The 12,265-nt window shown below is 40.2% G+C and overlaps 1 protein-coding gene across 2 annotated transcripts in view; it reads right to left on the bottom strand.

Annotated features, from left to right (window-relative positions):
• The window catches only part of LOC144475042 (inactive dipeptidyl peptidase 10), a 176,873-nt gene that overhangs the window by 19,707 nt on the left and 144,901 nt on the right, over nucleotides 1-12,265 (bottom strand). For both annotated transcript variants that reach the window (XM_078190566.1, XM_078190564.1), the window contains exons 3-4: nucleotides 1,682-1,788; nucleotides 199-397 (exon numbers count right to left, since the gene is read on the bottom strand). In XM_078190566.1, coding sequence (XP_078046692.1) covers nucleotides 199-397; nucleotides 1,682-1,788 — 306 coding nt within the window. The remainder of the gene's footprint in view (nucleotides 1-198; nucleotides 398-1,681; nucleotides 1,789-12,265) is intronic.

Genomic DNA, 12,265 nt, shown 5'->3' on the forward strand with positions numbered 1-12,265 from the left:
ATATTTTCTGGTTTGAGATTTATTTTCTGGAGTTTGATATTTATTTTTCAGAATTTAGAATTTATTTTCTGGAGTTTGATATTTATTTTTCAGAATTTAAGATTTATTTTCGGGATTTTGGGATTTATTTTCTGGAGTTTGTAGTTTATTTTCTGAAGTATATTCTGAAAATATCGCGAATGAGAATTCGATACTCACGAGTGTGTGATTGGAGACAAGAAGAGACACGGAATTGTTACTGGTGTCCAGGAGAGTGAGGGAGCCATCGTCAGCTTGGTATACAAACTTGTCGTGGGAGACCCAGGTTGGTGTTAACCTGTGCGGCGTCAGGTCATCACGAAGGCACTCGTCTAACGTGAGACGTCTGCCGCTCCAATACAGCAGCTCGTCGACGTACCTAAACATATGCATTCCCATTGAATCCCACCTTCATTCATCGCACCCCGTCGTTCATTCGACGTCGCTCATTATTCACAAATATCTACAGCAATTTTTAGACCGCGGATTATTATGCAAGATAAAAATTGTATGCGTTAATAGCGAGCAATGAAGTTCTTTTTTCAACAATATTTTATGCATAAAATTCGCGGTCTAATAATTACAAAATAATTTGTTCAAATTTTAACAAAAATTTGTTAAAATAGGGCAACTTCGACGGACGATAACTCTGCGAAAAATTATCGTAGGATAATGATTGTTTCTTTAAATCAAAGCTTAAAGCCTCTACTTTAAGATAGTGTTTCTGAATTTTAAGTATAATGCATCTTCACCGGTGTAACCCTTTAAATATGAAGCCCTGTTTTCCACGCCCATAATTCTAAAAATTGACAAAACGCATGGACTTTGAAAAATTTGTTTTAAAGATGTCATTTACGTTAAAATAAAGCTCTATCCTTCCCCTTTAATTGAAAATAAACAAAAGCCGACTACGATTTTTCTACGCTGAGTTACAACAATTCAAAGTAACAACCCTTGCAAAGTCCGTGCATGGAAATAATCGGACGACTATTCCGCACGTTGCTATATAAATAATTACAATATCCACAACTTTCGTCCATTAAAATATTTAAATAACTCACAAAATACCTAATAAAACATTATCTACGAAACAGTGACATCAATGAACGCCTTAAGACAGTACGAATCTCTCGAACGACTCTAAAAAATCATTTTCGTCTCAATCCAGAAAAGATAACTATACAGACACAAGCATGATTATCTTCGGGAGAACAATCCCGTTGCCTGACCTCCCAGCGTTCCCAGAAAGCGACGGCATAATCGTTTTTACGAGGAACGAACAACCGGTGTTCGAGGTTTTAATGGCGCCATTCATAGAACCAGCTCGAATCACCGATCCACTTGGTTCCCTCGTAAAATCCTTAGCCGGATCCGATCCGTTTCGGGTCATACTCCTCGGCACGGGTCACGGATCGCGTCGCTAAAAGGATCGGCAGATTCCCGTGGATAAGGGGAACGGATTAATTTCGCGGAGAGCGGTCGACGGTGATCCGGTGGGCTCGTTAACGGTTCGGCCTCCGTGGAACCCGGCGCCGCCGCCTTTCGCAGCGGGCTTCACGGTTCTCCACGGTCGAGATCGCAGGCCGTGATAGACCCCACCCCCTCCCCTCCGGGATACAGGATCTGCGAGGGTAGGGCCGGAAAAACGGCCCGGAAAACTCACCCGAGAAGGTAGATGGCCGTGACGATCCCGGCGATAACGAACCCGATGACCAGCAGCGAGAAGATTATGCTCCGCCAGTTGTGGCCGCCCTCCGCGTACGTTAGATCCTGTGAATAGAGCAGACACGGCGCCGGTTAACGATCTATCGATCAAAGGGAAGCCGGTGGCGGGCTTGCGGATCTACAATGCGGAAAGCTGGCGTTGACGGCATGCAGGTCGCGAGGTCCTTGGACGTGTTCTGGGGACAGTCTGATCTGTTCCGGTGGTTGACGCATGCACTGCTGATTGATTAAATGGCTTCGTATGGGAGAGACCCTTTGACTAATGGGGGGGAACAAGTGTTCGAGTGAGACTGTTCCTGGCCACCTGTTTTCGTTGCGTTTTACTTGGAAGGGACGACAATCGACTCGGATATTCGAGCATGTAATGCAGATTTGTACGTAGTTTCGCTTTGAGGGCTGGAAATTAACCCCCAAACCATCGACTGTTTTATTACTATAATTAGCAAATTATTCAAAATATGAAGAAAATCTTTAAACAAAAGTTACTTCTTTTATTCGAATCTGATATAAAAGCGAAGAGAAATGTCGATTATTTGGTTAGAAATTTTTACAATTGTTTAAACAATTAACGAACAATATACCACGCGATGGATTTGGATAAAACAAGTGTCTTTTGTTCGAAGACTTTTCTCGCATCTCGTACTAATCGCGAATTATAGCAATCAGTTTATTAATTACCACCCCGTAAAGTTACGGGAGAAGATAAAATTATCGAACACAATTTTAAATATCTTGCACATATATTTATGGTTTTAGATTTCTTCGAATTGTCGGGTTGGTCGTCGTCTCTTGTTAGAAAGGGTGTTGAGGTGCAGGATATGTCGATATTCGGGAGTGAAGTCGGTTGATGGATGTTTACGTGAGTGAACGAAGTTTTTGGGTTCCGAATTCAAGACAATGTAGCACAGGTTTTCAATGGATTCTGGACCAGTTAACAACATTCGATCAACGACTCTTTTGTTCACTAGGACACGCAATACCGACGTTGTTGTACAAGACTCGACAAAACGGACCACTTGACCGTACAACTTTCCCCGTACAACTTCCCAATCCATGTATAATTCTTTCATTAATGGAACACGTTACACGGTTCTATAATGTGTCAGCACCTTCGATTTTTCGTTAAATACGCGGCTAGAGATTTATTTAAGCAACCCATTATTTCCCGGTATTATAATAATTTTAATATACTCTGTATATGAAAAAAATATATATAACTTCTTTTTATTACACATATACATATTATATTAACATTGTAACTCGCTTTAAAGTATAATAAAATTTAGCAAAGGTGTAAAGTATATAATATATATATGTAAAATTTTATTATACCTCGAAGCAAGTCTTAATCCTAACACAATATATACATGTTTAAGAAAAAGAAATTATACTATTTCATTATACTTACATACATCTATTATATCAGATATTACAAAATTGCATTCACTATATTTACATAAAATCTCCTCCTCTTCATTTCTTCTTCAACAACAAAGACTATTTCTACCAGCACACACGACTAAGTAAAACAAAGAACGAAACAAATACTATCGGCCATCTTTAACTGCGAAACACTGGACCGAGAGCGTCGTGCGGCACTGTTTGCTCGTGATTTATAGAACGATCCGTCCCGAACAGCTTGCGGGAATGAAATAATTAAGAGAAGCCCGCAGGTGTCTCGCTGTTCGTCGATACGTTTAAATAGCCATTTTATTTCGGCGATCGGCGAGGACGTTCTCGGGTCGAGGCGGTTTCGATCGCGTCGACGCGGACGGCCACAAGAATATCGGAAGTCTTTCGGCGGCGGCGGCGGCGGCTGCCGGACGCGCGTCACGTCGCCGGCATGCATATTGCATTCGGGTTATGTTTGCAACCCCGAGCACCCTCGTCCTGTTTGCGGGACTAAGCCGGATAACACGTACCGGCGGTGTAATACGTCCCGGCGCGCGCGCGCGCGGCGCGGTCGGATTTTCGGGACCTGTTAGAATCGCCACGCGACTCCCGGACTACCCCGCGCGCACTCCGGCCGAAACGCGTTACAAGCGCAAACACAGGGTCGTGTTTGCGCTCCGTGGACCGATGTCGCGACGCACCGCGCCGGAACGCTTACAATTAGAGCGGCCGCTGTCTCCGCCGGCGTATCGATTCGACGCGTAAACGCGGTTAATCCGCGCCGCTGTTTGCTTCCCCGGAATTGTCGCGAACGATCATCGCTTAATCTGCCTCCTGACCCGGCCGGCCTCTGCCCTCCCGACTTCCGCGGGTAAACGTCCTTCCCCGAACCGCGCGCGGAATGCTCCTAAACTATGCGAGACGCGCCGTTCGATTTTTAACTTTAACCTTTCTTTCGTCAGATTTCGTTTGAACATTTTCTTTGAAGATTTTATTCGAAGATTTTCTTTGAAGATTTTATTTGAAGATTTTGTTTGAAGATTTTGTTTGAAGATTTTGTTTGAAGATTCCTTACTGGATATTTATCGTTTCACTGCATCGAATTTATTAGTCTCGGCGTTCGTAAACGCTGGCGATGAAATTTCATTTTCGAACGTATGTTACTGTGTCAAGATTTTATTTAAAGATTCTTCGCTGGATTTTGATCGTCTTTATCGAATTTGTTAATCTAGGTGTTCGCTAATGCTGGCGATGAAATTTCATTTTCGAACGTATGTTACTGTGTCAAGATTTTATTTAAAGATTCTTCGCTGGATTTTGATCGTCTTTATCGAATTTGTTAATCTAGTTGTTCGCTAATGCTAGCGACGAAATTTCATTTTTGCTCGTGACTGTATATTGTTATTTTAGAAATAATTGTTTTTAACGAGAAACACTGTTCATACTCGTCGCTTTCGATGGAATCACTGCGAGGGGTAGTTTCACGGTTTAATTTGACGCGTATGTTTTTTTTATTGGCTATCATCGACGCCGACAACGTGAAAACAGCCCTCGCAATTTTTGGGAACAAAATGTTGGCTGTTAAAAGAACACGCGTGTCGAATGGTTTTTCGAAAACTGTCACTCGCAGATATTTCATCGAAATTGGTGCAGAAATTTGTTTAACGAAGCAACACGTGAAAATCATTCGTTGAACATTGTGCACTGTTGCTTCAGCAAAAATGTTTTATATTTTTTGTAAAATAATGAGGCACCATTGTGTTCCGAAATTGAATGAAAATGTTTAAAATTTTAATCTGACGCTTTTACAATTTTGAACTCACGCTTTTACCATTTCAATTTTATGCTTTCACAGTGTTAAACTTATGCTTTCACAATTTTAATCGCATGCTAAATAAACTTATGCGAGTGAGGGGCCTTACTATCGTCGCTTTCACTTAGCAGTAAATTGCCATTGCATCGTGACAAAATTTCTATTGCATTCCTCGACTATAACTTTCCAAATGTACAAAATGAAATATCAGAACAGCAGATAGTTTGTGTAGGGAATTCTGCAATCTCGCCTCATGATCACAACGACAAAAGAAAGGCCTCTGAAACGGATCGAAAGGTTTGCTTATTCGACGTGCACGAAGTACGTCGAACGATTCCGCCGTTCGAAATTGGATCTACCGAACTATCCCATAAATGGTAAAGTTTGCGCGGCGGTGGTATTTTTTGAAAAGACCGTCAGATATAAATATTCCGCGCGGCCAATATATCGCAAGCCTCGTTATACGTAAGCATGAAAAATGTTTCGCGGAACGTCGGCTTCTCTTTTTCCCATGACTCCCAGGAACTTCCGGTAAATCATGTTCCATTTTTCAACCCCTGTAGCCCAACCCTGCGATCTTCTCAACAAAACGATGCGCCGACGTTATTCCCGCTTAATTCGCCAGCAGATTAAACAACTCGTAAACTCCGAAGCGAAACGACGCAACAAAAATAATTAAAAAGAATAATAGCATCCTACTCGTCTCAATTAGTTAATTGAAAACCACCGGGAACGCATCTAATCGCACCGTAAAGCTCCAAGAATGCGTCTGAGTGCGATACTGCGAGCCAAGACTGCACTTGACTGCATGATAAAGCTGCAGCATCGCATCTGAGTGCACTATAATGATCCAATAATATACCCGAGTGTATTACAAGGCATCAAGATTGCATCTGGACGCGCTATAATGATCGAGGAATGCAACTGAGTGTATTATAAAGCTCGAGCGCATCGAACGTGTTTTACTACTCGACTCAAACATCTCGGAATTAATTATTAAAAACTGATAGCGCATCGTATAGTGGCAATAATGCACCTTAAGCGCATAATATAGCTCCAAAAGTGCACTCTGGCGCATTAAACGCGTGTATAATATTTTTCACGCTGGTAAATGTCTCCATCGTTCACGACGTCGATCTCATCGACCATGGAAGAGTGTTAAAATGCAATCGGCGCGTTACAACGATGCAACGGTTACCGAGGAACAACTTCGCAGCATGCAAATCGAGGAACGATTGGCCGGCATCAGGACACGGTAATCGCTTTCGGACGACTTGTTTACCCTGATGAATAATCGTCGCGCGAGTTCTCCCGATCCGCGCCGCCTTTTTCCCTCTATCGCGGCCCCCTCCGTTGCCTTCCACCCTCTCGTGCGGTTTCCTCTTTTATTCCATCCGTTTCGTCGCCGTTCTCCCTCTCCGATGTCTCTCTTTCCGGTCCCGGTTAGCTGATCGATTCATCGCCTTCGAATTCCGTGCGTGCAGCCACGTGCACGTGCGCCCCGAGCAGGATATAATGTTTTCGATCCGCGAAGACGGGATGGTTACGGCGCGGCGGGGATCGCGGCCGCATCGGGATGCAACGTGATCGCGGCACGCTTGTTTGCCGGTGCACTCGGGCGCACTTTGCGGGATTATTCGTTGTAATTCAACGAGCGGATACGGCGAAACGGCGAGGGAGGGGGGGAACCGTATCCCGGGGCGGCGTCGAATGCGTGCACACACACGCGGCCCGCCGTGATCAGCCTGCGGACGCTTATGGCAGTTTCCCGTCTCTGCGGGCTAATTCCGGCGGCGATCCAGGTAAGCTAACATTAATGGGGGGAACATGCAGTCTGCGGGAATTTCGAACGGCTACGTTTACCGTACCTTCGAACCGCTGAATAATTACCTGGCCTCTGTTCTAGACATTTTTAGAATTTCTTTCGGATATGTATAATTGTCGCGAGACGAACTGTGCTGGTGTCTATGTTGTATATATTCTATCTATACATCCGCCATAGAAAGTATTAACCCTTTGCATTCGAAGCCATTTTTACTGCAATTCTAAAATAATTTTTTAGAATTTTTATATTCTTATAGATATTTTTATAATCTTCTAGACATTTTTAGAATTTCTCGCGGATATGTATAATTGTCGCGAGACGAACTGTGCTGGTGTCTATGTTGTATATATTCTATCTATACATCCCCCATAGAAAGTATTAACCCTTTGCACTCGAAGCCATTTTTACTGTAATTCTAAAATAATTTCTCTGACGTACAGCATCGACATTTTATATGGCAAAATGTTTTTTATGCATATGAAATTGAATCTTGTAATTCACGCGATAACAGTTATACTTTTAATAATTTTTGAAATTTAATTTTTCATACTGTAAAAATTATTTTGGAAGTGTACCATAACAATATTTTAGTGGTGCCTCAGAGTCACCATTCAAGTGCAAAGGGTTGAGACGTTAACTGGATAAGTTTTGATAAAACGTAATTTCTATAATTACATACATCTATTTCAAAGTTAATCATGTTAAATTGTGACAAATGACTATTTTTTTTCTGATACAACTATAATTATATCATATATATTTATTGTATACAAATTTAGATATTTACTACTTTCAGATTATGTAAGTTTAATATATATATTTTAGTGTATTTTCGTAATTAAAATATAATATAATATAATTATAAGTGTAATTATAATTATGTCATATAATATCTGTATACAAATTTAGATATTTACTACATTTAAATTATATGAGTGTAACACACATTACTGTATTCTTGTAATTACAATATAATATAATATAATTATAAAGTACAATTATAATCATATGGTATACATATTTAAATACAAATTTAGATATTTACCACATTCAGATCACACAAGTACAATTCATATTGCTATACTTATCACAATTCACTCTTATCTTGTTACAATTTATCCTACAAATCGTACAGACACAGATATTTAAATACCTCGAACGTTTTAACCATTGTTACTGTTTAACAAACGTTTACATTTGATTCGCCGCGCTATTGAAGATGTTAGGAGTGTTTCCGACAGCGCGCCCCTGTTCAGGATATTGTCAACGCGCCGCGTACGGTGGTCATTGAAGAATTTAATAGCGGGTTGCGGCCGCGGATGCACCACCACCCCGCGGGAGATCCAAATAATACGTTTGGAGAACCAGTTTTATCCGACGGCTTGGTGTGCATAATTGGAGAACTGGTTCGGTTTCCAGTTATGACGAGGAGGAGGAGGACGGGAGGGATTGAATGCGAGCAGCAGTTTTATATTCCCATGCTCTAGTTTCCATTGAACGGGGGAACGCGCCGCGATGCTTCGAAAAATTCTGTAATCCCCGAACGACGGGCAAAAACATGCACTGTCTTGGCACGAGTTCCTATTTCCAAGACTGTACCGCGGGCGACGCGATTTTATTCGGCCTGCGCCGAACACGAGGAACTTCCCCCGTTAGACTTTTTAACAAATTTATTACTTCCACAACTTTATGCTTTGCATAATTTTATAATCATATTGCTCTATAGTTCTATGCAGGGTTATATAATTTTATACGTTTGAATGTCCTCGATGTCCTTATTGAATTCTATTTAATTGTTAATCGTTAATTTGTCGATTTTTAACATTTTGATTGCTTCCACAACTTTATGCTTTGTATAATTTTATAATCATATTGCTCTATAGTTCTATGCAGTTTTATATAATTTTATACGTTTAAATGTCTTTATCACGATGTCCTTATTGAATTCTATTTAATTGTTTTTAAACTTGTTAAATTGTTCTCAGTGGAGTTTTTAAAATTTTTCCAGATATTTTCATCATTAAACATATTAAATATTATTATCTAAATTTATCAAAGTATCTGGTTCTTTTTCTATAAAGACGCTTATCGAAATAAGTAAAAGAAAGTTTTATAGTTTAAGTAGTCCGTAAAACAAGACATCTTTTAAACAACAATTTCAGAGGGTGTTGTCGCGTAATATTAATCCAAATAACCTGTCGAATTATCAATGGAATTGCCGTCGATTAAGTGGTTTATTACGAAGTCCACCGATAGGCAGAGCATTGAAATGAAATTATAATTACTGTTTCATAGACAATAATTCCATAAACCGCTTGTTTCAATAACACATTTACCGCGTGCCTCAAATGACTATTAAACAAACGTTAAACAGTAAATTTCAGGTAAATGATCAAACAATTGAAATAATCAACAGGAAAAATTCATGAAGAAAGAAGGGAGGAAATTATATGGTAAAAGAAAAACTACAATAAAAGATAAAAGCTAGAATAAAAGAGAAGCTACAATAAAAGATAAGAGCTGCAATGAATAATAAAAGCTACAATAAAAAATGAAAGCTACAATAGAAAATAAAAGCTACAATAAATAAAGCACATGATCAACATATTTAACCCTTTGCACCCGAAGCTATTTTAGCTCTAAATCTAAAATAATTTTCTGTCTTATAGTATTTTTATTTTGAGCGACGAAGTGTTTTTTATATATACCAAATTAATTCTCGTTATTCATACTAACTGTGCCATATTTAACAATTTTTCTAAAATTAAACATTGTTGCTATAAAAATGATTTTAAAGGGTGAAAGAACAATATTAGTGGTCACCATTCGAGCGCAACGGGTTAAACAATACGAAACCACAAGTAAATAAAAACGAGCAACAGAGCGATCGTTGGAGGGAACAAGTATTAAATTCAAGCCACGTTTATGGTAGATGCCGGTCTATTGTTACCACGATCGTGTTATCTAATCCGGACCGGTTAAATCGGCGATAGCTTCGACAATGGGAACGGCTCGATGCTTATTGCCCTCGGAAATCGCTCGATATTTCGCCCTCCGCGGTATTAATATTTACCTGACGCAACAGCAGCAGCAGCAGCAGCGGCAGCCGCTTTAACTCGCCTAACGCGGTACGTGACGGAACAGGAGAAAATTTGTCGCGCCGCGATATTTTCTTGCGGCGAGGCGGTGCGCCGCGCCGCGAGAATATTATATTTCCTCGGTCTCGTCGTCGCCACCCTCACGGAATTCGCCGTGTCCCGTATCGCGTTAACGCTATCTTAGACGGTCGTCGCAACACCGTCATTTTACTATTCCGCGCGCGCCGCTGCCTAACGCCCCGTTCTCCACCGGCCGCGATCTAGCGCGCGAATTTTTCAGCCGGTCCCACTATCGCTTTTCCCGATAGTTCATCCGCGTACGTGCGCGGAACCAGCTAGATCACAATGGGAGATCGTTCTACGAGCAGTCTTCCGTTTGCTTTTCGGGAACGAAGCGAACTCGAAGGTTGGCGATACGTGCGCCAAGGGGGTTGCTTTTGTGAAAAGCGTCGCGCTGGGACCGTTGCAGTCTAGGTGAACGGACGCTGCGGCGGCCTGCTTCTGATTGGCCGTCGACACGACCCCATCAGTTTTGATGGCAGTGGCGGTCGCGTAGAATGCCGGGATTGCCGGCCATCGTTCTTCGATTGGCGACGTCTACGCGAATTGAGAAAATCACCATAAAGATAGTGCTTTTCAAACGGTAGAACCATTTTCATGGGTTTACGGCAGCTGCGCATTTACGAAGTTTAAAGAATCGTTTACATCAACGTGTAACGCATTACATGAATGCCAGTTATTTATTAAAATTCATTTATTCACGGGAAGAATCGTTAAATATTTTTCATTCGATATGATAATTATTGTATCTAATTTACGAAAAATAGTTTCTAAGAATACTTTGTCTTCTTTCCAAACGATTCCAACGTGTCCGCATTAAAAATAATATTAATAATACATTCGGAAAATTTCCTTTCTTCGACGATAAGATTCTCGGATTCGAAATATTTGCTTCACAATATATAGATATCTATCCCTTAGCAATGGTCCAGCAAATTCTTCCGAATAACTCGCCCCATAGCGCACTATTGCACTCTACGTCGGCGCAGCTGCCTCAGCAAATATTTATTACGTCGCAATAACTTATCCAATAGATCCGCCGATCCTTGGCGGTGCATTTCGTGGGGCATCGGCAACCGGAGAGGGACAGCGTCTGCGGCGGCGTAACAAAATTTTTTTTCCGGAACGCGACCCGTGCACTTTGCATTTCTGTTTTTATTGTTCATCGATTCTCGATACAGAAGAGGAACCTGCGCGGGTCTTCCAAGGGATTTAGTATTTTCTAGATCGAGCGGCACTCCCCGGTCGTTCTCTGGTTGATATTCCGGGCTACGTACATGGCACCTTTATGGTGGCCACGAATGGAAATTGGAGCCCGGGAATGGAATATCTGGCTCCGCGTGGCGCTCGAGATTACCCTATTGTGACGCGGCGTCGCGAACGCAATGACGAATAGAGAACGCGGGCAGCGAGACCGCGACTCGTCGCGATTTATATTTTGTTTACTTATTTGCGAAAGGGTTGAAACTGTCCGGTACAGCTTCGCTTAACCCGTTGCACTGTGATAACGACTCGCGATAAAGATTTCGCGCAAGATCTATTTTAATATGAATATTATTTATTTTTTCTAGATTGAAATAAAGTTAAATATCTTGGGAAAATATAGAAACGTAAGTGGAAATAATAGAAGACAGAACAATTATATTAGATTGATAATTAAAATGGCTTCGAGTGCATAGGGTTATTTTTAAATCTAAGCTTTGTTCATGTAATAATTATCTTGGAAAGTAATTAAACTTGCAACGTTTGTTTTAGAGTTTGTTTGATGTTTCGGTGGTAATAATACTAAATTATCAATAGTAGTATTACTAATACTAGATTAATAATAGTGGATTATTAATATTAATATTCGTAATACTAAATTTTCAATATTAATATTAGGAATACTAAATTTTTAATATTAATACTAGAAATACTAAATTTTTAGTATCAATACTAGTAGTACTAAATTATTAATATTGACATTAATAGTACTAAATTTTCAATATTAATATTAGTAATACTAAATTATTAATATTAATATTAATAATATTAAATTTTTAATATTAATACTAGAAATACTAAATTTTTAATATATATATATAATATTTATTTTCAGCCTCACGGCCAAGAAATAGGACTTGGTTTACACAAACCTAACTCTACAATTCTATCTTAACCTTTCATTCATTATATACATTTTCATTCACACACTTATCTCATATACCTACTGCCTAAAAACCGTTTCTTACTCTAAAATCCTAATAAAGCCTTCTCCTTTGCCCTTTCTTTTCTCTTTTTATCTACCTTGCCCAGCCATTCTTCCACCTTCTCGTTCTTTCTACCGCTTACTAC

The sequence above is a fragment of the Augochlora pura genome, chromosome 9, assembly GCF_028453695.1.
Source record: "Augochlora pura isolate Apur16 chromosome 9, APUR_v2.2.1, whole genome shotgun sequence".
Lineage (NCBI taxonomy): Eukaryota > Metazoa > Arthropoda > Insecta > Hymenoptera > Halictidae > Augochlora > Augochlora pura.